The sequence below is a fragment of the Canis aureus genome, chromosome 12, assembly GCF_053574225.1.
Source record: "Canis aureus isolate CA01 chromosome 12, VMU_Caureus_v.1.0, whole genome shotgun sequence".
NCBI classification, from domain to species: Eukaryota; Metazoa; Chordata; class Mammalia; order Carnivora; family Canidae; genus Canis; species Canis aureus.
In genome coordinates this window covers 25,272,085-25,299,806 of record NC_135622.1, presented here as the reverse complement: position 1 = coordinate 25,299,806, position 27,722 = coordinate 25,272,085, and the positions used below count along the sequence as shown (strand labels likewise).

Here is a 27,722-nt window from a genome sequence, read left to right as displayed (position 1 = left end):
TAAAAATACATTAGTTATATTCATTTCTTTACTGTCCTGTATATTGCAAAATTCACCGTCATATGTCTTTTACCTTTAGGTTGTGCTTTCCATGTATCTGTCTTTTCCTTTGTGATTTCTGGCTAAAAAAAAAAAAAAAAAAAACATTAATTTCACTTCTTTTTCATGTGTGGGTCAGATCAGTCAAAGCCGAGCGCTCCAAAAGCAGAAGCATATGCTGAGATCATAGCCATAGCGACACATGACCCCAGTTCAGACAGCAGTGGTGGAAGCAAGCCACATGTCACCCACAAAGTTCCTGAAGCTTCTGCACACATGACAGGCAGCTCTGAGCAATGTACCCAACCGTTCAGGCAATAGTGTCTATTGTCAACATCTTGAGCATGTATAAAGAGACAAAATTGGGATGCCTTGGTGGCTCAGTCAGTTAAACATCTGTCTTCAGCTCAGGTCATGAACTAAGGGTCCTGGGATGGAGCCCCATGTCGGGCTCCCCTGCTTCTCCCACTCCCTCTGCTTCTCCCCTGCCCTTGCTCATGTTCTCTCTCTCAAATAAATAAAATCTTAAAAAAAAAAAAAAAGGGCAGACAAAAATCATGTGTGCAAAAGGACACAGAGAACACAGAGTTAGCACTATATCATTTGCTCAATGAGCATTAGCAACTGACTCTTAAGTGCCAAGCATTTCCCTAAGGTTAGGATCAAAACAAACAGTTTCTATCTGCCCTTTTGAAACTTATAGTTGGGAAGACAAGCATTAATCATAGAATCACAGGGGGGAAAAAAAGAATACCTCAGGTGTGGTACATGCTATCACTCAGAGACACACATGGTACTGAGGTATGAGAGGTCAGAGGGGTGAAAGAAGAGCAAGTTAAAGGGGAGAGAGCATCCCTAGCAGAGGAAGCAGATGGCACAAAGGCCTGCATCTTCGAGCAATGGAACGAAGGACAGTGGGCCTGGGATTGAGGACCAGTAGAAACTTCCCAGAATGTGAGGCTGAGAAGCTAAGGATTTCCATCTAAGAGCCAAGAAAGAGGGGATCCCTGGGTGGCGCAGCGGTTTGGCGCCTGCCTTTGGCCCAGGGCGCAATCCTGGAGACCCGGGATCGAATCCCACGTCGGGCTCCTGGTGCATGGAGCCTGCTTCTCCCTCTGCCTATGTCTCTGCCTCTGTCTCTCCCTCTCTCTCTCTCTCTCTCTGTAACTATCATAAATAAATTTAAAAAAAAAAAAATAAGAGCCAAGAAAGTGTCTTTAGTGGGAGACTGGGGTGTGAGGGAGAAATAACTTGGTTAGGTGTGTATTTTAATGGATTGGTCTGGCCAAAGTGTGAATGGATTGGAGGAAAGAGTCAAGGGACAGGGAGAGGAGACCTGTCAGGAGACCACTAAACAGACCACTAAACTTTATCTGGCAGGGCCACTAAACAGAAATCAGCAACAGCTTAGACTAGAATGACAGTGGCAGAGGGTCTGTGCAGAAATCACATGGATTCTGGAGAACTTCAGACTATCATAAACTCAATCAGATGGTGACTCCAACTGAAGCTGTTGTCCCAGATGTAATGTCTTTACTGATAATAACAGCAAGGCCCTGGTCCTTGGCATGCAGCTTTAGCTTCTTTTTCTCCAAACCAATTGATACAAATCACCAGAAATAGTTTGCTTTTATCTGGCAGGGCCAACAGCACACTGTCACACTGTTGCCTCACGATGACATCAACTCTCCTCTGCCATAATACTGTTCACACATCTTGATCATCTTGACATTCCATTAAACATCACACTAGTCCTCTACACTGATGACATTATGATACTATCCAATGAGCAGGAAGTGACAAGTACTTTTTTTTTTTTTAAGATGTTATTTATTTGAGAGAGAGGAGAGAGTGTGTGAGCAAAGGGAGGAGCAGGAGGAAGGACAGGAACAAGCAGACTCCCTGAAGACCATGGAGCCTGATGTGGGGTTCTACCCCAGGTCCCCAAGATCACAACCCAAGCCCAAAGGTCAGATAGTCAACCGACTGAGCCACCCAGGCACTCTGTCACAAGTACTTTAGATGTCTTAGTAAGACAAACAAGAGGGTAGAATTTAACCCTAAAACAATTCAGGAGCCTGCCACCTTAGAAGTTTCTGGGGGTCTACAGTGTAGTCTACAGTTATGTCAAGATATCTGTGAAAAAACAAGCTGCTGTACCTCATATTACCTACCACCCCACCACCACCACCACCACCACCACCCTACCATCTGCCCCACCTGCTTGGGCAGGTCCAAAGAAAAAAGGCACAACATACAATAGGCTTTTTTGGCTTTGGAGACAACATATACCACATTTGAGTGTGCTGCTTTAACCCAACTAGCAACAGCTATAGAGCTACTACTTTCAAAGGGAGGCAAGGACAAGAAGTTTCCACAGATGTTTAAACTGCAGAATAGATTACTCTTCCACTTGCACCTGATGATCCAGGATGGCCAAGATTTTGAAGTGTCCTTAGCAAATAGGAACACTGCATGGAACCTCTGGCAAGAACCAACAGGAGAATCACAGTGCAGAATTTCAGGATTCTGGAACAAGACGATGCCCTCATCTTCTTTTTTTTTTTTTTTTTAATATTTATTTATTTATTCAGCAAGAGAGGGAGAGAGGCAGAGACACAGGCAGAGGGAGAAGCAGGCTCCATGCAGGGAGCCCAACGTGGGACTCCATCCTGAGTCTCCAAGATCACACGCCTGGGCTGTAGGCGGCGCTACACCGCTGCGCCACCGGGGCTGCCCTCATCTTCTGCAGATACCTATTCTTCTGAGAAATAGCTTCTGGTTGGCTAGTGGGCCATAGCAGACTGACCATCTAAACGTAAGCTATCCGGTGACTATGCAAACTGAATCTCCACTCATGAACCTGCTATTGTCTGACTCAACTAGCCATAAAGTTGGCCATGTGCAGCTGCAAGCTATCATTAAATGGGTAGTGTATTGAGCCAATCTCAGGTCTAAAAGGCACAATAAGTTACATGAGCAGGTGGCTCACATTCCTTGACACCAACTCCTGTTGTGTTGCTTCCTAGGGAGTTCCTTCAGACCAGTTGACCAAGAAGACAAAACTCAGGCTGAGTTACAGATAGATTTGCATAAAATGTAGGTACACCCTGCAAGTGGACAGCTGTAGCACTTTATCCTCACTCAGAGTGACACTGAAGATAGTAGAAAAGGAAAATCCTCTAGTGGGCCTAACTGCAAACAGTCTATTGGGTTGTTTACTGTATTTGGAGTGTGAGATGGCCAGAAGTACAGATTTCAACTAATTCATGGGCAGTTGCCAATGGTTTGGCTGGATGGTCAGGGATTCAGAATGAATAGGATTGTAAAACTAGTGAAAAGGAAGTCTGAGCACGAGATATAAGGATAAACTCTAGAATGGAATGGAATGGAATGGAATGGAATAGAATAGAATAGAATAGAATAGAATAGAATAGAATAGAATAGAATAGAATAGAATAGAATAGAATAGAATAGAATAGAATAGAATAGAAAGAATAGGAGAATAAATATAAATGTATATAATATACTACACTATATCCTACATATATACTACATATATCATAGAAATAAAATATATATACTATGAAAATAATTATTTTGCATATGAATGCCCCCCAAAAGTCATCTGCTGCAGAGACTCTTAATAAGGTTTACACAAGTGACATGACCTATGGAATGTCAGCCAGTAGCCTCTTTCTCCAGTGCTTACTCAATGAGCTCATGAGCCATGGTGGCAGCAATCGAGGCTATGCATGGGCTCCACAACCCAGGCTTTGCCATCTTGATCTGAGTAGAACTTCTGCCAAATATCTAATTTACTGACAGCAGGAATTAACAGTTAGTCCCCACTACTCCTTGTGGGCGGCAGCCAGCTACCTGGTGCAGGCTGATTATATCTTCTATTACGGAGGCAGAGATCTGTCCTCAGAGGAATAGAAACACATTCTGGATATGCATTTGCCTTCCCTACCCATGTTTCTAGCAGCACCACCAACCATGGATTCTCAGAATGCCTTATCAACTATCATGGCATTCCATGCCACATTGCATCTGGTGAGGCAACACTTTTCACAGCAAAGGAAGTGCAGCAATGAGCTCATGCTCATAGATTTCACTGGTCTTAACACATAGACCATCACCTGGAAGGAGCTAGTCTCACTAAAAGGTAGAAAGGCTTACTGAAAACTCAGTTACAGTACCAGTTGGTGCTCATTTTATAGGCTACAGTATGCTCTGAATCGGAGAACATTATATGTGCTTTCTCTCCTATTAAAATACATGGGTCTAAAAAAACGAGTGGATATTGATGTGACTTTTATTACACTTAGTAACTTTGCAGAATTTTGACTTCTGTTCTAGCAACCTAAACCTTTGCTCGTTTAGAGGTCTTAGTTCCCAAGGGTGAAGGTTTCCACCCAGGAAACATGGTTCCACTCAATTAGACTACCGCATGGACATTTTGGGCTCCTTATGCTACTAAATCAACAGAGGGCGGGAGGGGGGGGTAGTAGGGTATGGAGTGTCATCTACTTGACAGAGTAATGCTGATTATCAGCATTGAAATTGGGTCGCTGTTATAAATAAATGCAGGCAAAATGGACTATATCCAGTAGTAAAGGTTAATGGAAAACTATAGCAACACAAGGAGGGTGGGGAGTAGGATTAAGGAGTTAGGTCTTTAAGGACTGAAGATTAGGGTTACCCTACCAGGTATAGAACCGCAACTAGCTGAAGCTCTAGCTAAGGGCAGACTAAACCCAGAAGTGACAGCAGAAGAAGCACAGACATCAGTTGCAGCCTTTTGCCCTATCACAGAAATATGGATTGTATTCTCTACTTACTTATTATATATAATGATAATTTGTGTATGTTAAGCATTTTTTCTCTCTTCTTCCTACTTTCACTTTATATAGAACTCGTTGGAAGTTCACTTTACAACTTAGTCTTTAGATGATAGAATGTTCAGTGGGACTAAGTGGATTTGAGAAGTAATCGACACAGCCATCAGTGGATACAGGACTCTTGGGACATGTCATTTTGGGAAAGGTTGAAAAGGTGTTCACTTGTAAGAAGAAGGGTAGCAAGCTTCTTGTTAGGCAGAAATACAGAGCTATTTTCTTTGTTGCTGTTGTATAGAATTCAAATGTGCAGAAGAGTGTCTATGGAAGCTGAGTCATCAAGGGATGGTCTGTGCCTCACAACTCCACAAATTATCCTTTCCACCTGCTCTGGGAAAATGGGATTTGGGTCCTTTAGATTTTTTCTTGCCAGCTGCCATGGAGACTTTGTCCAAAGAGGGTGCTGGAGACACATTGCAGGAAGACAGGGCTTCTTCGCATCCAGTTCCCTGTGCTCACTTGAAAGAAACGTGCAGCTTTCTCTGGTTCCAGGCTCTTACAGGCCTCACAGATTCCCCGGTGCCTGGTTCCTGCAGAGCTTACAGATGCTCTGGGTGCTCCTCTCCTCCCCAGGCAGTTTGGAAGCAAAGATGAGTCCCCATAAACAGCGTTTCCTGACACATTAGAGACCATGGACGGGTTTCAGGGGTCAGACTTTCAGCGAGGTCTGGATCTCAGCCTTAGACACCATCTCAGCCCTAGGGGTGATAGCTGTTCCTTACACCTGCTGTTCCTACAATTCTTTCGAGTTCTTTTATACCAGTCAATCCCTTGTGACTCCAATCCTGTTATAGTTAATAATTCTTGAAATTAAGTTTTCCCTGATCAAATTACTGTATGGTTTCTCTCTTTTAACTGGACCCGGACTAGGCTGGCACTAGTTTAGCCTAGACAATGGGAGGGGATTAAAGTATGGAGATTCAAGAGACACTTAAAATGTGAAATTGACAGGACTTGGTAATAGATTAGATGAGGGAAGTGGGGGTGGGGAAAGAAGGATTTTGGCATAAATTTCCAAATTATTAACAGGATGAAGGTAGAATCCTACACCTCTATAGAAACCACTGGAAAAGGGCCAAGTTTGAGAAGAAAATTCACAAGCTCAGTTTTGAACAATGTTGGGTTTGAACTGACTTTAAGACACCCAAAATATATTAAATAGGCAGCTGGTTCTAAAGTTCAAGAACGTAGAGAAGTCTAGGATCCAGACAGAAGCCATCTCCCTTAAGGGGACAGGTGAAGCCATGGACATATTTTAAATGGCCCAAGGAGGAAGCACACTGAGGAGAGGGCCTAGCAGTCCTGAGGAATCTCAAGCTTTAACAGCTGGAGAGGAAGAAGGGTCAGCAAAGGACATACTGAAGCTGTCAAAGAGGTAAAGGAAAATAGGGATGCCCTAGGGACAGCACTGACTCCCAGAAGTAAGGGTGGCAGCCACAGACATGCAGGGCTCCTACCTTTAGGAGAACTTGCTGTGGTTGACTGGTTGCCACCAGCCACTGTATCCAGATCTCTCACATTTTCAGCTCTGCCACAGTGCTTGGGCTGAGGTCATACTTTCTCCAGGCCGGTCTTAATATCAAGGACTGAACTTGAAAAAAGCCATTTCTGCTTGACTCTGCTGACTGGCAACCTTTGCTCTGGGCTCCCCGCTGGCCGGGCTGAGACTTTCTCAGAACTGTGCTGCAGTCAGATGTCCCTCCTGCTTATCTTCCCTCCCTTTACCCTCACAGAGTCCTGCACCTAAGGCTGAAATAGCCCATCTTCACACTTCTAGTTAAGCACAGGAATGTATTGCTTTAGTCAGATATTTTGTTACCAATAGAGACAAAATACATCCCAAATGACACACCACCCACATGCTGACAATAGCCTAAGGGAAGGATATAAAACAAGAGGCTGGTTTAAAAACAGGAAAACATTTAATCCATTCCAAAAAACACAGCAGGAAATGAAGAGAGCCACACCAAAAAATATCTATGATGGCAGAAGAATATTACTGGATTCCTAGAATCCTGAGGCTGTGATGTGCAGAAGACATTATCTTGTCCTTTGGATATTTCCAGATGCCCAGAAAAAAAATTACACACACATGTAAAAGAGTTCTGGCCTGCTAAAACTAGAGGGGAGCTAGATACGAAGGAGAAGGGGGCATCAGTCTATAATCAACTGATCAAAGAACAGCTGGGGGACAGTGCAGACCCATCCCAGGCAGGTGAGCCCCTCTGATGTCCTGGTGTGAACCCAAATCCACAAAACAGCTGGCTCCAGGAATGTGCCAATCAGCCTATGTTCAGCTACAGCCTTGGTATTATTACATCTTCAGCCAAAGGCACTGGGAGCAAAGCCCTAAACTTTTCCTTCAAGCCCCCTGCTGGTTGGTTTCATCATTATCTCGCCTCTTCCAAATCTGTAAGAAACAAATACAACACGCAGGTAGGAGCTGGCATTCAATCCACACACATTATCAAATACCTCTTCCACCCTAGGCCAGGGACAGCCTGTCACTCCACATACATATTTGCATGTCCTCCGAAACTAACTCAATCATCTTTCAGAAAATTCCCTTTTGCTTTTTATTTTTCTACCCATCCCCCTTCTCTTTACTTTCCATGCCAAACTCACTTTCTAAAAAAGAACTCATAGTTAAGCTTATTCTCATAGACAAAGTCACTAAAGAAAAAGCTATCTCGGGATGCCTGGTGGCTCAGCAGCTAAGTGTCTGCCGCTGGCTCAGGGCATGATCCCAGGATCGAGTCCCACATTGAGCTCCCTGCATGGAGCCTGCTTCTCCCTCTGCCTTTGTCTCTGACTCCCTCTCTCTGTGTCTCTCATGAATAAATAAATAAAATCTTAAAAAAAAAAAAAAGGAGATTTTATTTAATACATTAAGCAGGTGTAAAACAGAACATTTTTAAGAGCTGCTGTCTCTTTGAAAAATGGATCAAACTTAAATTCAACATATTCAGAATGTCTGTAAACAAACTTATTGCATGACAAGACAAAACAAAGCTATAGCTTTTTCTTAGTCTCTGTCTTCCTTCTTTGCCAGGTACCAGACAGTTATAAAAAGTAGAGATACTCTGTTCCATGAGCTCTCGATAGAGAAGATGTTAAAATAATAAGGTTGGTACTCTGGTAAAGACATGCAGAAAATGCTGTGGGGTCATAAAGAGTGCTAACTTGGCCTGGGATGCTGAGGAAAGCTTCAGAGTCGACTTTTAGCTAGGGTCCTGATAAGCCTAGACTCTTCCTCCTTGAAACCAGACCACATACCTCTGCAAAACTAACCTGGCCACACACATAACCTCCTCACTCATCCACAAATCTTCCACGCTTCCCTGCCCTTCTCTTTTCTAACAATCACTCCTAGGTTCACAGGGCTATATAATCTGGCCTCCTCTTGCCAGATGCACTCCTCAGTGCATCCCAACAGGTACCCAGCCTAACCAAGGCTTTAACTCAATATCACATCTTGCCTTCACTCACATCATTCCTCTCACTGGCCCCACACCCTATCTGTTCAGCACATAGCAAGTTCGTGGCCAACGCACCTGAATATAAGCCTCCGAGAGCGTGATCATCTGGGGAAGGATGTCAGTCACCTGCAAGTCTTGTAATTCATACCATTTGCCCGTCCCCTGCAAAAAGTATTAACGGATAGGTTAGTCTCCTCCCTAAAACCAAAAGGTACAGAAGGAAAGGACTGCAGAAAAAAAGTGAGAAAAATCAGAATAGCCACTAGACCATCTCTCAGCAAGAATCATAATTAAGAGGGTGCATGACTTCTGCTTGGCATCATTCAATTTAAAGAGCTTTTGGAGTGCTGATCTTGGCAAACTCAACCCCTGCCGAGGATTCCTTGAAGTACAATGGAGTCTCCCAACACTTTTAAGAATTTAGGTAAGAGGTAGCCCTCTACTCCTCATCTAAGATAACTCCTTGCTGTTCAAAAATGACAGACTAGGGATGCCTGCATCTGCCTTCGGCTCCAGGCGTGATCCTGGGGTCCAGGGATTGAGTCCCACATCAGGCTCCCTGTGAGAAGCCTGCTTCTTTCTCCCTCTGCCTATGTCTCTACCTCTCTCTGTGTCTCTCATGAATAGATAAATGAAATCTTAAAAAAAAAAAAAAAAAAAAAAAAAAAAAAAAAAAAACCAGACAGACTACACACACTGAGCAGGTGCAGTGTTAACTACTGGGAAAGCCTAAAAGTAGACATCCCCACACCCCATCCCAGAGAACACAGCAAGAGCCAAGAAAAGTGTCCTTCATGGACACAGTTCAAAATACTAACCTGTTTCCTTTGGTCCATAAAATCAGTGCTGCAAATACAGCAAACCTACCTTACTTCATGCTGCCATACATAAGGGAGAAAAAGAGGCTTCTGGATTATGGCAGAGGCACTGCTGGAAGCTCACCTGCCTCATCCATCCAAACTTCAAAGAAATGCCAAAGACAGATACTACAGACTACAGATATCCCAGATAGTCCAAGAGTTCAGAATATAGGAAACATAAGAAATGCTCAGGATCACACAATCAAGCCCCTATTCCTGTATTGAGGACTGGTTAAGAACCTGGTGAAACCAAGGGCGCCTGGGTGGCTCAATCAGTGAAGTGGCCAACTCTTGATTTTGGCTCAGGTCATGATCTCAGGGTCCTGGGATCAAGCCCCATATTAGGCTCCACACTCATCAGGGAGCCTGCTTGAGGATTCTCTCTCTCCTCCCTCTGCCCTACTCCTGCTCACACATGCACTCTCCCTCTTTCTCTCTCTATAAAATAAATAAATAAATGTTAAAGGAAAAAAAAATAAGTATCAGGGTTCAAATCCCAAATCTACCAACTTCAGGTAAATTACTCAAACTCTGAAGCTAGGTTTCCTTGGTTGATTTAAAAAAAAAAAGGTACTGGGGCCCCTGGGTGGCTCAATCAGTTCAATGTCCAACTCTTGATTTGGCTCAGGTCATGATCTTGTCCTGAGATTAGGTCCTGCATCGGGCTCCCTCTGCAGGGAGTCTGCTGGAGATTCTTTCTCCCTCTCCCTCCATCCCTCCCCTGACTTGTGGTTTTCTCTCCTGCTCTCAATTTTTAAAAAAAGGAAAAAAAAAGGTATTAATGCCTGTCTTAGAGGTTGTGTTAAAGATATAAGTCAGGGGCCCCTGGGTGTCACAGTCAGTTAATTATCCGACTCTTGGTTTCCACTCAGTTCATGTTCTCAGGGCTATGCAATCCAGACACAATCCAGCCCCATATGGGGCTCTGCACTTAGCACAGAGCCTGCTTAAGGGGCTCTGCACTTAGCACAGAGCCTGCTTAAGATTCTCTCTGCACTCCTCTCCCTCTCAAATAATACATTATTAAACACTCATACTTTCTAGCACACAGTAAAATCTTTGATAAACAGAGCTACTTATTTTCCCCCTATTCCCAGAAGGCTAATCAAACTAAAACAATCTATGCTAATCATCCATGTGATACCAAACATATCTTAAGTACATGTTTCATCCATTTTTAGCTTGAGACAAATTCAAAACAGTTTTTTTAGCTGAAAGAAACCTTTAAACCAGTGCTTCATAGACTATAATTACATACCAGAGAGTCTTGTCAAAATGCAGATTCTGACTCCGTAGGTTTGCATGGGGCCTAAGATTCTGCATTTCTAGCAAGTTCTCATATGGTGTCAGTGCTACCAGTTCAAGGATTCCACTTCAGAGGGTAAGGCTCTAGTCTAGGATAGTGGTGCTCAACCTTGGCTGCACAATGGAATCTCATGGATAATTTTAACACCATGACGCCTGGTTCCCACCTCCACATAATCTAATACAGTCTCTTAACTCTGACATTTCGAGCCAGATAATTCTTTGTTATGGGGGCTTCCTGTGCACTACAGCATATTTAGCAACAGCCCTGGCCTCTATTCCAGGTGAAAAAACAATTTGTTCTAATATAACTGGCTTTGAGTGTCCCAGGCATCAATCAGGATTTTAAAATCTCCCCAGGTGAGTCCAACATGCAGCCACAACTGAGACCCACTGCCTGGAACTAACCACTGACAGCTCTATTAGTTGCAGAACACCAAGGCCAAGACAGGGCGAGGTGAAGAGAGCAGGCCACTGAAATGCCGAAGGAACAGCCACCATTTTTGCCACTCACGTGATGAAGCACGTGGATCCGGTAGGAGCCCTCCGAGGGCTTGCCGTCGTGTACAATGTTGGCAATGAGGTCATAGGTAGTATTCTTGTGCACTGCTTGTACTTCTTCAGACAAGTATTCTCTCAGATCCACATTTCTAGTGATGATGAAAATAAATCCAAGTATCAGACAAAGGCTATGGAGGTCAGGGAAACTGTCCTCCATCAACGGACTAGAGAGCTACTGACCCCTACTTTAGGGCCCTGGATCTAGGTATACTTGCAGAACCATGAAATCCAGCTTGCTAGAAATTCACATACTTTGCCACAAAAATGAGTCAAACGAGCAAGATGGGCTCTACGGGGAAAGCACACTGTAAAAGCAGGCCTCGCCATCAAAACTGCACAGCCTCGTGTCATTCACATTAGAACTGGAATGAGGGCTCTGCTACTTCAGAGGTATGTAGGCATTTGAGCAGGTTGAGCCTAAAGCTCTTCTCAGATATGAAAAGGAGCGGCCCCATCTCCTCGGAGATGGTGAGGGTTAAGGGAGACCACAGGAGTAACACATCACCCCCCTGCTCTCTCTGGGAATCCCACAGGTGCAGTGTTCCGTTGACAGCCTCTGGCTAGGGAAGGCCTGACCACATGATTCTGCGAGTCACCACTGTAGAGAATCATTTTAACAATTTCACTAAGGCTAACCAGGCAAACCAGTAGCTTCAACACAAAAGGGGAATTTATTCAAGGTAAAGCAGAAATGTTGCCAAAACTAGGACTTAAAGAAGAAGCAAAATCCAAGGGGGCCATTTGCCCTCTTTTCTGCTACTGACATCTGCTTTGTTCTTCTCCCTCCTTTGGCAGCCCGGCTTTCTCTTCTTTATGTACCCACCCTGGCTACTCCATAGCTTCCGAATTCCTCAGTTTTGGTTGCCAGAAGAAGCTGTCCCTTCAACTGAGACTTGGATATATCTATTTTATTTTGGGTGTCTGAATATTCACTTTCAAGTATAGAGAAGCATTCTTGAGTCTGGAATTAAATCTCCTTTTGCGTTTTATTTGTTGGATTCTAACCATCAGTTGAAGCATAAATGTATACACCAGTTATTGCAGTCAATGTTATGATAATTGTCAACTGTGAAGATGGGACAAAGACAATTGTGAAGAACTTCCCTATAAACAGGGAAACTGTGACCAGTAACATAAATAAGAGAGACTATATCATATTCCTAATCTCTATAGAACTGGCGTGCTGTCTGATGACATACTACCACTCAAAATATGAAATTCAGTAACATCTAAGTGAAGGATTCATGGAAAATGCTAACAGTGGTCATGTCTGTGGTCACTTCCAGATGTGTATCTGCCTCTGAATTATAGACTGTGTATATATTACCTGCCCAAAAATTCAAAAATTTTTCTATGTAAACCATGTAGTAATAAACATGCAACTTTGTTCCAATAGCATTCTACATGTTAGTAACAGCTATCCTTTTCTATAGACTAATAGCGTACAGTGTAGATTGCAACATTTATTGTTGAAGATAATTTAGATATGAGTTGAAAGAAATCCATGAAAGCTCTAGAGAGCCAAAATGCCTGCTGGCTGCAAAGAGCTATCTTCTGGTGCTAGTGATCCTCAGCTTTAAAAACAGCTGTCCTGGGCAGCCACGGTGGCTCAGCGATTTAGCGCCGCCTTCAGCCCAGGGCATGATCCTAGAGACCCGGGATCAAGTCTGTGTTGGGCTCCCTGCATGGACCCTGCTTCTCCCTCTGCCTGTGTCTCTGCCTCTCTCTCTCTCTCTCTCTCTCTGTATCTCTCATGAATAAAATCTTAAAAAAAAAAAAAAAAAAAAAAAAAAACATAAAAACAGCTGTCCAGACATGTCTGTCTTAAGAAATCCTAGAGAATCTTCAGAAGTATAAATACTTCAGTTTTCATGACTGAATCAAAACTGTTAAGTGACAAAGGAATGAAAACATGTTAAATCATTTTGATTTGGGATGCCTGGGTGGCTCAGTGGTTGAGCATCTACTTTCAGGGTCCTGGGATCAAGTCTCACATCCAGCTTCCCAGAGGGAGCCTACACCTCCCTCTGCCTATGTCTCTACCTCTCTGTTTCTCTCATGAATAAATAAATAAAATCTTTTTTTTAAATCATTTTGTTTTAGAAAATAGCCAAAGGAGCCCACCACACTCCTCTCCTAATCAAAACAGCTCAATTCAGAGAACACCTAATTAGCTGGAAGTACAGCTTTAATCCTGTGCTCCAAAACCCTATCCCCAAACCAGCAGAGGGCACCTAATCATTGCAAATCCGCTCAATCTCTGGTAAAAAGATGTGTTATGAATAAAACACAGGAGAAAAATTAGGTATGAAAAGAGACTTTTGCAAAAGTAGAGACTTTAGGGGCACCTGGGTGGCTCAGTCAGTTAAATGTCTGACTCTTGGTTTTGGCTCAGCTCATGATCTCATGGATCATGAAACTGAACCCCACATTTAGCTCTTCCCTCAGCATGGAGTCTGCTTGGGATTCTTTCCTCTTCCTCTCCCTTCCCCTCTGCCCTTCCCGCCACTTGCACGAGCTTGCTCTCTTGCTCTTTCTCGGTCTTGTGTGTGTGTACACTCTCTCTCTAAAATAAATAATTCTTTAAAAAGAGTGTAGGCTTTAGCTAATCTAGAACCATATTACATCCTAAGTAATTATAGTGCATAATGCATTTAAAGTGCAGATTTCCAGAATTAGTCTCTGAAAGGCTGACTAGGTAAGAATTTATCTTTTTCTTGGGTGCCTGCACCCAGGCACTTAACTAACTCAGTCAGTTAAGCGCCTGCCTTTGGCTCAGGTCATGATCCCAAGGTCCTGGGATAGAGCCCACATCAGGCTTCCTGCTCAGCAGGAAGTCTGTTTATCCCTCTCCTTCTGCCCCTCCCCTGTTCGTGCTCCCTCTCTCCAATAAATAAATAAAACCTAAAAGAAATAAAGGATTTAACTTTTTCTCAAATTCTCCAAAGTAAGCTTTTCAAGGACAAACTACTGAAGTCAGTTACCAAAAACCTAAATGCAGCTGGTAGCCAAAAAAATATAATCCAAGTGCAATGTAAAAGAAACCAACAGAGTAAGGACATTTCTGTGGTGACTGAGCAGGAACTATTATCAATACACAGTCCTCCTTCCTCTGGAACTGTCCTAGAGTCCAGAGCACTCCCTCCTACCAGGAACACACTGGTGACTGTGACAATTCACAAGAGTCCAGTTCTGAAAGAAAACCTCACTACATGGACTTACAGAGAAAGGTTCTCTACTGTCTCACTCAAGATAGCAGAGAGCTGGCTTCCATATCCAATTTCACTCTATCTGTCACACAGACAAGATGCTAGTGAAGAACATGACAAAGAGTGTGGTTTTGAAAAGCGAAGAGATTTTCCTGTAATACTAACTAGAGGTTTTCTCTCCTCATCCCCGCAATTGTTCTCAGATTCCTGGTGATTGTGGAACTGGAAAAATAAAACGTTATTCTTGGAAGGATTCCTAGAGTTCACCTAGTCCAAGCTCTCATTTTATCCATGTATGAATAACTCCAATATATATGCAAATAACCTGCCCAAAGTCACACAGCTAGAATGGCACAGCACTGAAGCCTCTTCACTTTCAGGTACTACCGTCTTAAAAACACTACACAGAAGTAAGACCTAGGACCATTTTCAAAGGAGAAAATTGGCAGTCTTGGTGTAGTTTAGGCAACTGAGAAACTGAGAGGGCTGAGTGAAGTAAGTCAATCAGAGAAGGACAAACATTATATGTTCTCATTCATTTGGGAAATATAAATAATAGTGAAAGGGAATATAAGGGAAGGGAGAAGAAATGTGTGGGAAATACCAGAAAGGGAGACAGAACGTAAAGACTGCTAACTCTGGGAAACAAACTAGGGGTGGTAGAAGGGGAGGAGGGCGGGGGGTGGGAGTGAATGGGTGACGGGCACTGGGGGTTATTCTGTATGTTAGTAAATTGAACACCAATAAAAAATAAATTAAAAAAATAAAAAATTAAAAAAAAAAAAAAACTGAGAGGGATGGAGAGAGAAGGAAAGGAAGGAAGGGATGAGCATTTATAAATCACAGCTCCCAAACTACTCTATGAAGGTTTGGGGGGAAAAAAAAAACACAAAAAACATCCCTACTGAGCTAAACATCAAGTTAATTCTGTCATATATACACCCAAATCCTTTTTGACCAAAAACTACTTTAGGGCTCCATTCTTATCTTTTCTAAATGCCAGCAAAGAGACCCACACTTCCTCCTACCAGTCCTACCACCAGGTTTCTCCATGTTCTCAAAGATATTTTGTTCAGAGTATGAAAAACCACGTCTCCTGAGAATTGGAAACCAAATATCTACCTCCAAAAGGATCTTGCAGGAACTTTCTGAGTTAGAAAGTACAGCAAAATGAAAGCATCTTGTACAACTCCTCCCAATTTGCATTAAAATACTCAAATGGGCAGCCCGGGTGGCTCAGCGGTTTAGCGCTGCCTTCAGTCCAGGATGTGATCCTGGAGACCCGGGATCCAGTCCCATGTCGGGCTCCCTGCATGAAGTCTGCTTCTCCCCCTGCCTGTCTCTGCCTCTCTCTCTCTCTCTCTCTCTCTCTGTCTCTCACGAATAAATAGATAAAATCTTTAAAAGTAATAATAATAATAATAATAATAATAATAATAATAATATACTCATAAATGTTAGTAAAAAGACAACTGCATGATAAACTAAAAATAAGACCATATATCAAAATTTATCTTTCTTGCCACTAGGGAGAAATTAAACGCAATCTAGATTTTACCTTCTGGGGAAAAAATTAAGACAGAAGGACCCAAAGATGACAAGACAAATGTGGAACCATCACCACTATCCATGCCTACCTACAATATGCAAGAAGATGCAATGACCACCAAGATAGTCAGACTCCAACTTCCCGAGAGCATCTTCATGGCCAGGCAGCATCCTACCTGTCCTGCCCTACTTTCATCAACTATTTTTTCCTACATTGAAAGACTACACACTTCCCAGCAAGCAAGAGGACAAGAGGAGAAAAGGTGAAAGGAAGACCGCCTCGAGGTAAACATCTATCTTTGAAGTCCCTGAAATATTTGTATCTTTCTAAAAAGAACCCTTAACTTACGCAGTGTCTGTAGGCTCTGTTCCCAGCAATCTCTAGACAGTCCCAAATAAATGGTACAAAAATATGAAAAGAGATTCAGGCTCACTACCCCTAAGAGGAAGTGAAGCAGGAGAATACTCACGTAATAGGGAAGTTGACAATAGTTGGATTCTTCTCCACAAAGAAATTGTTTTTAGTGAATCTCTTAATACAAAAGATGAGATATGGAGGGAGCTTGGTGAGCTGGAAGCGCTTTAGAAAGTTCTCCTTGTAGGTCTTATATTCCTAGACAGAGTAAGAGGGAAATTATCAAATCAGTGCTGGAATACTGGGGCAGGGAGTAAGTTTTGTTTTGGCTTGGCTTGTTAAAATCTTTTTTAAGATTTTCTTTATTTATTTATGAGAAACAGAGAGAGCGAGAGAGGCAGACATAGGTAGTGGGAGAAGCAGGCTCCCTGAGGGGAACCTGATGCAGGACTCAATCCCAGGACCTGAGATCACAACCAGACAGTTAACCACTGAGCCACCCAGGTCCCCTTGTTTGATTTTTAAATATAATCCTACCTTGCGCTTAAGAATTCAGAAGACACCTGATTCCAGAAGCCACATAAAGGGTCTGGGACAGCAATGCAGCTAAGGTTGCCTAAAATACAACTGCGGGCCATGTTTACACCAGCACATGAGCATGCTGCTGAACTCCACCCATGGCAATGTGGGTGTGTGTTTTTACAATGAAAGCAAAAATGTCAGATGAAAAACAAGATTTGTTAAAAGCTGCAGAATTAAAACGACAAAAGTCTCACTGAATTCAAAATAAAGAAGCACCTCCTGACCAGAGAGGCATACACCCACTGAACAAGTACTTTTGAAGCAGTGAAGGGCTGCTTATCATTGAGAGTATCCTAGCAGATCTAAGAACTAAAACCACAAAAGTCTTAGAAGAAAACATATCGGTAAATTTTCCAGGCCTGGGATTTAACAATGGATTCTTACATATGAAACCAAAAGCACACACTTCAAAAGAACACCTAGACAGAATTTCATCGAAACTTAAATCTTCTATGCTTCAAACAATACTATCAAGAGGGTGAAGATGCACTCTACAAAAGAGGAGAAAATGTCTGCAAAATCAGATATCTGATAAAGGACTGGAATCCAGATGATATAAAGCATTCCAACTCAATAATAAACAGATAACCCAATTAAAAAATATACAAAGGATCTAAAGAGACAGTTCTCCAAAGATGATACACAAAGGGCCCAGGACCACATGAAAAGACACTTTAACAGCATTAGTCATCACGGAAATACAACTCAAAACCATAATGAGCTACCACTTCACACCTATTAGGTAGGATGTTTCTAACTCAGAAGATGAACAATAACAACTGTTAGATGAAGGTGAAGATGTAGACAAACTGGAACACTCCTACACTACTGACAGAAATACAACACGGTGTAGCCACTTCAGGAAATAGTCTGGCAGCTCCTCAAATGGCTAAACAAGTTACCAGAAAGCCTAACAATTTCGCTTAATTACCACCCAAGAGAAATGAAAACACGTTCACAGGACAACTTGTAGACTAATATTTATGGCAGCATTATTGACAGTAGCCGAAAGGTAGAAACAATCCCAAATGTCCATTGACCGCTGTACGGATAAACGAGATATGGTATATTCACACAATGAGATATTATTTGGCCACAAAAAGGAATGAAGTAGTGACACATACTACAATATGGATGAACCTTGAAAACATTACACTAAGTGAAAGAAGCAAATCATAGAAGACCACATATTATAGAATTCTACTTACAAGAAATGTCCAGAATAGGCAAATCCAGAGAGAGAAAGTAGATTAGAAGTTGCCATCTGGGTGGCTCTATTGTTAAGCATCTGCCTTTGACTCAGGTCATGATCCCGGGGTCCTGGGATGGAGCCCCACATCGCATCGGGCTCCCTGCTTAGTGGGAAGCCACCCTCCCCCTTTGCCTGCCACTTCCCCTGCTTATCTCTGTCAAATAAATTTTTAAAAATCTTGAAAAAAAAAAATAAAAAGGTTGCCCCATAGGGGAAAGGAGAAGGTTGAGATGGTAACTGAAGGATGATGAAAACACAAATGATGAAAATGTTCTAAAACTAACTGTGGTGGTAGCAAATCTGTGGATATAGTAAAAACCATTCAATTATAAACTTCATTTTTTTAAAGATTTTATTCATTTATTCACGTGAGACAGAGGGAGAAGCAGGTTCCCTAAGGAAGAAGGAGCCCAACAAAGGGCTTGATCCTAGGACCTCGAGATCATGAGCTGAGCCAAAGGGTGACACTTGACCAACTGAGCCACCCAGGTGCCCTCAGTTATAAACCTTAAATGGGTTCACTGTATGGTATGTGAATTATATCTCAATAAAGCTGTGTGTTGTTTTTTTTAAATCAAGTTCCCTGTCACATGATGAGTAACCTGAGAACACTGGAAAAATAAGCTTTCCATCTCTGGTACACACACCATAGGCACACTTCTGACAAATTTTTGATCATCTACAGATATAAACACTACTGGAAAAAATATCTTTTTGTTGGTATCAAGTAACTTCTGTGTGGTTGAAATAACATACTGTGTTAAAAGCCAAAAAAAAAAAAAATTTAAAGTTTGGGTTTTTTTTTTTTTTTTTTTTTAATTTACTCATTTGAGAGAGAGACAGAGCACGCGTGCCTGTGTGAGAACAGAGTGAGCGAGAGCACAAGCAGGAGCGGGGGAGGGGAAAAGGTCTGAGGGAGAAGCAGACTCCCCGCTAAGCAGAGAGCCCAATACAGAGCTTAATCCCAAGACCCCAAGATCATGACCTGAGCTGAAGGCAGACACTACACCAACTGAGCCCCCCAGGTGCCCCAAAGGTTTTTAAGTAATGTCTACACCCAATGTGGGGCTTGAATTTACAACCCCAAGATCAAGAGTTACATGCTCCCCCGACTGAGCCAGCCAGGTGCCCTCCACCAAAAAAATTTTTTAATCAGGTAAATGCTAAGAGATTTCACTGTTATATCTAAATCTATGAACAAGTAGACATCAAGAAGCATTCTTTTTAATTATCTCAGACTAGGGAAAGATTTAACACCTAAATGATATCACAGCCTCAAAGTTTTCTCAGGAGTTCCTGAGAAAATGGTGGGGCAGGGGACTTCACCATGGACAGCAAACCACATTCATATAGCAAGGAATAATTTAGCTGTAACTACACATCATATTGTAATAGCACCATTAATCAATTTTATTAGTTTCAAAGTTTTGTCTGCATAACTTTTTTTTTTTTAAACATTTTACTTATTTATTCATGAGAGATACAGAGACAGAGAGGCAGAGACAAGGTAGGCTCTATGCAGGGGGCCCAATGTGGGACTTGATCCTGGGACTCCACGATCACACCCTGGGCCAAAGGCAGGCGCTAAACTGCTGAGCCACCCAGGGATCCCCCTCTGCATAACTTATAAACATGTTATAATTTCATGCTTGCTTAAAAGCTATAGGTATAATGAGCTTATACCAAAGTTTACATTTATACTAACAAGTATTATTATAGTAAAAATCAATTTAAATCGATACTGAGGGTTCATGGGAATCTCAAAATTACTTAAGTTTGAACAAACAGTGATAACAGGGACCAAGAGTGGCATGGCTGAAAAAGTCAGATGAAAAATCTGAGTTTAGATTCCCAGTTCTGTCACTTAAAATCATGAAATAAAGAAATTGAGCTACACAAACCCTAAAGTGTCTCTTTCACCTCCCCAAAATGAAACGAGTCTAAAACACAGGTTAGACATCTTAGGTATCATTTTTACCAATCTGTGTGTGTGTGTGTATGTGCGTGTATGTGAGAGACATGGGCAGCTGCCACTATACATGACATCAAGAGACTGTTTTGCTTACTAAACTTGCTAAAAGTACCTGACAACGGACTTGGGCACTGGACAGAAACAGTGATGGAGGTCAGGGGAGGTATGTTTTGGAGTTCTGGGGTGCCTGTCAAGCTCACAATTCAGCCTTTTCAAGGAAAGGCCCCTAGTCACAGGGTCCTTGAATAGAATGGACATCTGATTCAAACAGGCCTTTCAACTCCGTCCAGGGAACCTGGAGCAGAGGCAGGGCCTTGGAGATAAGGTAATGGCAGCCTGTACAAGGGACAATCAACAGACCGCCACTTCTGACAACACCTGCACTCTCGTTTCATCCTTCCAAGTCCTGCTCAGTTCAAGTCTCCCTAAGATCCTAAAGAGATAGATGCCTTTCAATACAGTTTCTCTTTTAGTGAACTTTTTATGGGTATTTAATATCTGAAAAAAAAAGAACCTTAGCTAATGAAAAGGCAGAAACAGTAGGGAATGAGACATTAAGCTAAAAAAATTCTGGGATGCCTGGGTGGTTCAGTGGTTGAGCGTCTGCCTTCGGCTCAGGGTGTGATCCCGGAGTTCTGGGATCAAGTCCCACATCGGGCTTCCTGCATGGAGCCTGCTTCTCCCTCTGCCTGTGTCTCTGCCCCTCTCTCTGTGTCTCTCATGAATAAATAAATAAAATCTAAAAAAAAAAATTCTTCCAGTAAAGAACCAAAAGGATTAAATCTGTCTAGCATGAAAAAGGGAATTAAACCAAGAAACAGTTAATTCAATAGATAAGATACTTTTAACTTCATAAAAAGTAGTATCATAGAGGTGCCTAGCTGGTCCATCAGTTAAGCATTCAACTCTTGATTTTGACTCAGGTCATGATCTCAGGGCCCTGGGATCGATCCCTGCATTGCATCCGATCCCTGCATTGCATCCGGTCTGCACCCAGCAGGAAGTCTGCTTCAGGATTCTCTCTCCCTCTGCTCCTCCCCTCCCCTGCTCATGCACATGTGCGCATGCTCTCTCTCTCAAGTCAATCTTAAAAAAAAAAAAAAAAAGTAATGTGACAGAATAAGTTATTTCACTTTATTTATATTTTGGCTGTTTTTTTCCACTTTAATATTGACACTACATTTTTTAAAAGATGGGAGTTTTTCCTACTTTTCTGAGCGTCTACTGTCCTAAATATCCCCTCCTTTCTCCAACCTACCCAGAGGCAGATGGATTAAAGGAACATATGAGAAGTACAAGAAAGGGCACAGCAAATCAAATTAAGAGTTGGGGTAATCCGCTAGAAACAGCATGGAGTCTGGGAACCTCAATACAGATAATATGTTTTATGATAAATGCATTCCACACACATGGTGACCTCAAAGTATAAAAAGAAACTGGGGGCAGCCTGGGTGGCTCATCGGTTTAGAGCTGCCTTCAGCCTAGGGCCTGATCCTAGAGACCTGGGATCGTGTCCCACATTGGGCTCCCAGCATGGAGCCTGCTTCTCCCTCTGCCTGTGTCTCTGCCTCTCTCTCTCTCTCTCATGAATAAATAAATAAAAATAATTTTTTAAATGTTTAAAAAATAAATAAAAAATAAAAAGAAACTGAAAAAAATCAACCGAGAAAGGGGCATCAGCAGGCAGCTGTGCAAATGGGCTACCTTCTCAGTGATACCGTTGAACTTGGCCAGGATGTTGAAGAGCGGCACCTGAGGGATAATGAGCTGCTCCTTCTCATCCTTGTAGAGGGGAGCAGTAGGGAGATCGAGTGTCAGGTACATGAAGGTGGACTCCACCATTGTCTCCTGGTATTCATCATTATGCAGCAGCTGCTCTTTTTCTTCTGCTGGCTAGAAATGAAGGAGAAGATAAAGGAGGGAAGGAGAATGAGCAGTAGAGACCATCACACGAAAAGAAAATGTTTTTGTTACGTTTACTTCCTTTTGTTTGTAAGTAAATGAAAAGGGTACCCAAGAGACTGCACATTTCATGGGCAGCACACCTGGTTAGGGTAATGCAAAAACCGATGGATGTCCATCTCCAAAGACATTTAACTTAAATATCGGACTTTTTAAAATATTTCCAAATGGTTTAGAAAGCTCATCTGACCTTTCTGAAAAACCACGCCAGCACCACCCAGTGGCTAACTTCCAAACTTAATGAACACACCGGTGTGACAGGAATCTAAGGAACTGTCTGGGCAGGGTTGTACAGAACCTCATCCTGGGGCAACGGGCCTTGATAGCTCTCTAAGACTCTCTTTGTCAACCCTAAATCCTCTCAGGCAAGATAAATCAGGCCAAGAGTCAGGTTGAGGTTCAACTCACCAGATCAGGATGAGGAAGCTTTTTAGTGAAGATCCTCATAGACCCCTGGAAAACATCAGTCACAATAGCTGTACAAATGGAAATCAAAATGCAAATTCTGTCAGGTTGGAAAGCATTTCAAAAATATAGTCCTAACTTCTAAATTTATGAAATAAACCAGCATCTTCTAGCATAAGACCTAAAGCTCTCACTAAACACAAAAGTACCTATGTAACATATACCACCATGGTACCTTACATTATTTGTGCAAGTAATTATTTTATGTCTGTCTTCTCCACAAGATGCCCCTTGACCCCCCAGCACAGGGTCTGGCCCATAAGAGAAAAATTAAGTGTGTTTGAAATGAATGAATGATTTATAAGGCCTAGAGACTTATCACAAAAAAATTCATAAGCAAAGTAAGACAGATCCAAAGAATTTCCCATAACCATACGCTGTATGCAAAGGAAGACAGGAATCCACCTTGCACTAGACATAAAAGAAATGCAGAGGGGATCCCTGGGTGGCTTAGCAGTTTAGCAACTGCCTTCGGCCCAGGGCATGGTCCTGGAGTCCCGGGATTGAGTCCCCCATCAGGCTCCCTGTGTGGAGCCTGCTTCTCCCTCTGCCTGTGTCTCTGCCTCTCTCTCTCTCTCAATGTCTCTCTCCTGAATAAATAAATAAAATCTTTAAAAAATAAATAAATAAAAGAAATGCAGACTAAGGGACAGGACAGAGAAGAGAACCAAAGCAATGAGAAAGAACAACAGGGTTCTAGAATCCTGATAGGACACAAGTTACAGAATTCATCAGAGGATGTGCACAGGCTGAAGACATCCAGCAGAGGTGGCACGGCAACCTAGTAGAAAGAACGCCAGCCCACAATTCCACATCAATATAAACATCAACACCAGCAGAACCGAAAAAAGGACAAGAAAAAAACTGCATTAGGTCTCCAAAATTATTCATCTAGCTCAGCAGTCTCTAAGCTAACGGTTAATTTTGGCATTCATGGAAACCATCTAGTTGTAATGCCAACATGGATATTAAGGATAGAGGACTTGAAGACTGGGAATCTTTTTGGAAGACAGCCTCATTTCTCCAAGTACAGGCTCAGGGGGAGGAACTAGCTTTTAGTCTGCTTCACCAATTTAGAAGCCACACAAACAGCTCAGTGAGCCCTCCTCACATTAACTCTTGCACTACCAGACTACCAGTTGACAAAATGCTGCCAGCCCCTCAGCACAGAACTGGATCAGGATTTCTAGAGTGCAATTGTAACCATTTCCATGTATTAACTAAGCATGCTATCAGATAATAACCATATCCTAATTTTTTTAAATGGAGAGGAGCCTGTTCAGGAATAAAGCTTAGTTCACGTGTACATAGACACTACCCTGACACAAAAAAATAAACAGTTAAGAAAAGGATGGGAAGTTGCAAAGTGCCGTAAAAACAAGCAAACAGGGATCCCTGGGTGGCTCAGCGTTGAGCGTCTGCCTTTGACTCAGGGCATGATCCTGGGATCAAGTCCCGCATCAGGTTCCCTGCATGAAGACTACTTCTCCCTCTGCCTATGTCTCTGCCTCTCTGTGTTTCTCGTGAATAAATGAATAAAATCTAAAAAAAAAAAAAAAAAAAAGTAAACAGAAAAGAGCTCTTACAAAAGAAAATGACTTACTCTTCTTTTTCTTCTTTGTACCCCCCAGAGCTGAGTGCAGAGCATTCAGAAACCAGGACAGGAAGTCAACTCCATCCCCTGGAAAAGAAGGAAGGGTGGGACACGTCAAAGCTGGAAATTAGTATAACACAAACCATGCACTGGCTGGCATGATGTCACATTCCTGGTTTTCCTTTCCTTCTAGGCCTCACCATTCCTTCCCCTGGCTGCCTCTTTATTTGGTCAGTAAATGCTGGCACTCCTCAAGGTCAAGCCCTTAGTCTTCCAGTCTTCACTCTCTCCTTGGGCTCTCTGACCCAACTAGTACCTTTGATTATCATCTCTACTTCAAACTTGTATCTCACCAGCCACCAAAAGCCAGTATTAAATTTCCCCTCTAAATCACTCCTCAGCCTGAATCATGTTTTTAAAACTTAAGTCTGATGTCACATCTTGGCCTAAAGGCCTTCACTAACTCCCCACTGTTGTCAGGGTATAACCCAAGCTCCTCTTTGCAGCACCTAAACCGGATGATCTAGTCCCTCCCTCCCACCTCAGCTCTCACACTGTCCCCTGGACTCTAGGCACCTGGCTACTGGCAGCCTTCCATCTGTTCCGGGCATGTCCACGCTGTTGGAAGCATCCTCACTACCTGGAATGCCCAGCCCTGACCTATCTCCACTGTGCCTAGAACTCAGCTAGCTCTTCCTCCACTCTGACCCTGGCCAACTTCCCAGGTGCCCAGCTGGGGTTCCTTGCTTTATGCCCCCTCCCAAAGCATACTTCACTTCATCTATCATAGCACTTATACCCTTGAGTCAGCTTTTTACACAACTACCTTCCCAACTAGAATAGGAGCTCCTGGAAGAAAAAAACTGTGCAGCTTATCCCTGTTGCTCTAAAACCTACTAGCAGCACGAAAGGATGGTGAATAAACAGACACGAGGCAAGAGGATGTTGTATGAGATCCAGGTGCTAAGAGCTACAGAGTGTCCTCTCTACTCACATGGCAATAACTAATTGTACTTAGGAGGGATGAAGAGTCAAAATAGGTCATCGGAGTATCTAGTCTGCAGAATGACAAAATGAGAAGCAAACACGGCAAGTGCTTAAGAGCTGGTGCCTTTCTCAAAGCCTCCTCATCTTCCCCTCAGCCATACAGTTTAGTTTACCAAATAAGACAGACTTTCTATCCAGATGAAGTCACAGGATTCTGAGCAGGGCAGACTGATGAAAGGAATGAGGAACCCAATCATGCTATCAACTAGAAGCACACCCAGTTACAACAAGGTTCACTTCAAGTGCAAGTAAATTTGCTCATCAAACTGGTTTTGTTGCCCTACCATTAGAAAAGATGAAGGACTCGTTTCTTACCTTGCTTGGTGATCTGAAAAGTCTTCTTGCTGCAAAGGACAACAGCCTGAAGCATCTCATGGGGAGAGACATGCGCCTTGAAATTTCGAGGGTTCCAGAGCTTTCTCATCAGCTCTCCAAAACGCTGGACCAACAAGAACATGATATCCCCCGGAGGACGCTTGATGTTCTTATAATTATCTTCTTCCAAGAAGTAGTTCCGTAGAGGAGGAACATTAGACAAAGCCTAGAAGTAGAACACTCCAATTAATCCAGAACCCCCATGCAGGGCCCCGCACACAACCTCAGAAACAAGCTCTTCTACTAGAATTGGGCCTGTGATGGCCCTCAAGAGGCAGAAGGAAATGCTCAGGTTTAAAGTTCATGTTATAGAAACAACTCTGTACTATTTCACATAAAGTCCAGTTCTGTAGACACTTAACTGACATAGACATAATGAAGAAGTTTTGTTACAATTTTAATTTTTTTTAAGCAATGTCTATTCCCAAAATGGGGCTTGAACTCACAATCCCAAGTCAAGGGTCACATGCTCCACCAACTAAGCCAGCCAGGTGCCCCAAAGAAATTAAAAAAAAAAAAAAAAAAAAAAAGTATTTAAGGCCCTATTCACTGACCAACTTTTTTTTTTTTTAAGATTTTATTCTCAGATGCTTACTGGTTGAGCCACCCAGATGCCCCCACTGACCAGCTTTTTAAAATAATTTCCTTTATTTACTCTAATTAGGCCTGTGACTATCTTTGGATTCATAAGGAATTGAGAGCTAGAAACCTAAATACTCCATTTGGCTAGGGTACAGATTACTACCTGGAGGCCAAAGATCCCACATCTCTTCATTGTACATAAAAATAATATGGGGATGCCCATGTGGCTCAGTGGTTGAGCTGCCTTCAGCTCAGGGCATGATCCTGGAGTCCCAGGATTGAGTCCCACACTGGGCTCCCCAGAGGGAGCCTGCTTCTCCCTCTGCTTATGTCTCTGCCTTTCTCTGTCTCATGAATAAATAAAATCTTTTTAAAAAATAAAATAAAATGAAATAATATGTAAATTATCTTAAAATCCGGTGTTTTTCCCAAATGTGGTATTTACTGAGAGAGTGGTAATAAATATAAACAAAATGAAATAAAAATGAATTCTATGGAAACATGACACAAAATGAACATATACATAAAAGGGACTGATTCTGTTAGGATTGAAATGGTCAGGATCCCTGGGTGGCGCAGCGGTTTGGCGCCTGCCTTTGGCCCAGGGCGCGATACTGGAGACCCGGGATCGAGTCCCACGTCGGGCTCCCGGTGCATGGAGCCTGCTTCTCCCTCTGCCTATGTCTCTGCCTCTCTGTGTGTGTGTGTGACTATCATAAATAAATAAAGAATAAAAAAAAAATAGGATTGAAATGGTCAAAAGATTTAGGAAAACAAAAATACATTTTACCTCATGAGGCAGAACGATCAATACTAGCCATGTGGGTTCAGGAAGAAATACATGTTCACTAGTATGAACTACAAAACTGGGAGGGAGACCACAGAAGAGACCTTAAATAGACACAGTCTCCCCACAGTCCCCTCCTAATTGGTTTGTGAATCCTTACCAGTACTGTGCTTACTATGGGCACAACTTTTTTGGCAAGGTAATCCATTTAGAAAGGAGGACAGGTTTCTGCTGGACACAATAAACCCAGGTGTCTTAGCGGAAGACAACTCAGGACAACTCCAGACACAGGGAGTACTGTAACAATAGACATGATCAGGAAAGCCCCTGCAAACTGAGCTCAGCTAAACAAGAACTTCATGCTTAGAGAATAATTACCAAAAAATGAGTTACTATCTAAAGGAAAGCAATCTGGATAAAGTTCGTCCTAGTTCTCAGTTCTCCAAGCTCTGGAGGAAGGCTGCTCAGGGGCTTCAGCAACAATACAAAAAGTAAGTGTCAGAGAGGAAACTATTCAGCCTCCAGATGGAGTATTTCATCATTCAATCCCATTCTAGCAGCAATAATATCACAAAGGGTTTGTTCATCTCCTTATTTTATAAATAAAAACTTCCCATGGGAACTAAAACCCATCACAAAGCCAAGGCTAATGCCAGGCTTCAAATCCTCTGTTCATCTTCCAAGTCTTCACAAAGCCATGAAAGACCATAAGAGAAGCAAAGTCTCTCTCTACCTAAGAATTTGACCTTTCCAGGGTCTAAAGCATGACATCAGTCACACACACCAAAACTAATAAAAACTTCATAATTTTTTACCCAAATTCTTTATGCAAAAATACCATAAGCAA

The 27,722-nt window shown here is 42.5% G+C and overlaps 1 protein-coding gene across 1 annotated transcript in view; it reads right to left on the bottom strand.

Annotated features, from left to right (window-relative positions):
* Nucleotides 1-6,843: 6,843 nt before the first annotated feature.
* The window catches only part of USP39 (ubiquitin specific peptidase 39), a 32,055-nt gene continuing 11,176 nt past the window's right edge, over nt 6,844-27,722 (bottom strand). The window contains exons 6-13 of the mRNA XM_077843129.1: nt 25,447-25,672; nt 24,094-24,171; nt 22,434-22,501; nt 21,768-21,956; nt 16,373-16,515; nt 11,099-11,234; nt 8,495-8,581; nt 6,844-7,350 (exon numbers count right to left, since the gene is read on the bottom strand). Coding sequence (XP_077699255.1) covers nt 7,303-7,350; nt 8,495-8,581; nt 11,099-11,234; nt 16,373-16,515; nt 21,768-21,956; nt 22,434-22,501; nt 24,094-24,171; nt 25,447-25,672 — 975 coding nt within the window. The 3' untranslated portion in view covers nt 6,844-7,302. The remainder of the gene's footprint in view (nt 7,351-8,494; nt 8,582-11,098; nt 11,235-16,372; nt 16,516-21,767; nt 21,957-22,433; nt 22,502-24,093; nt 24,172-25,446; nt 25,673-27,722) is intronic.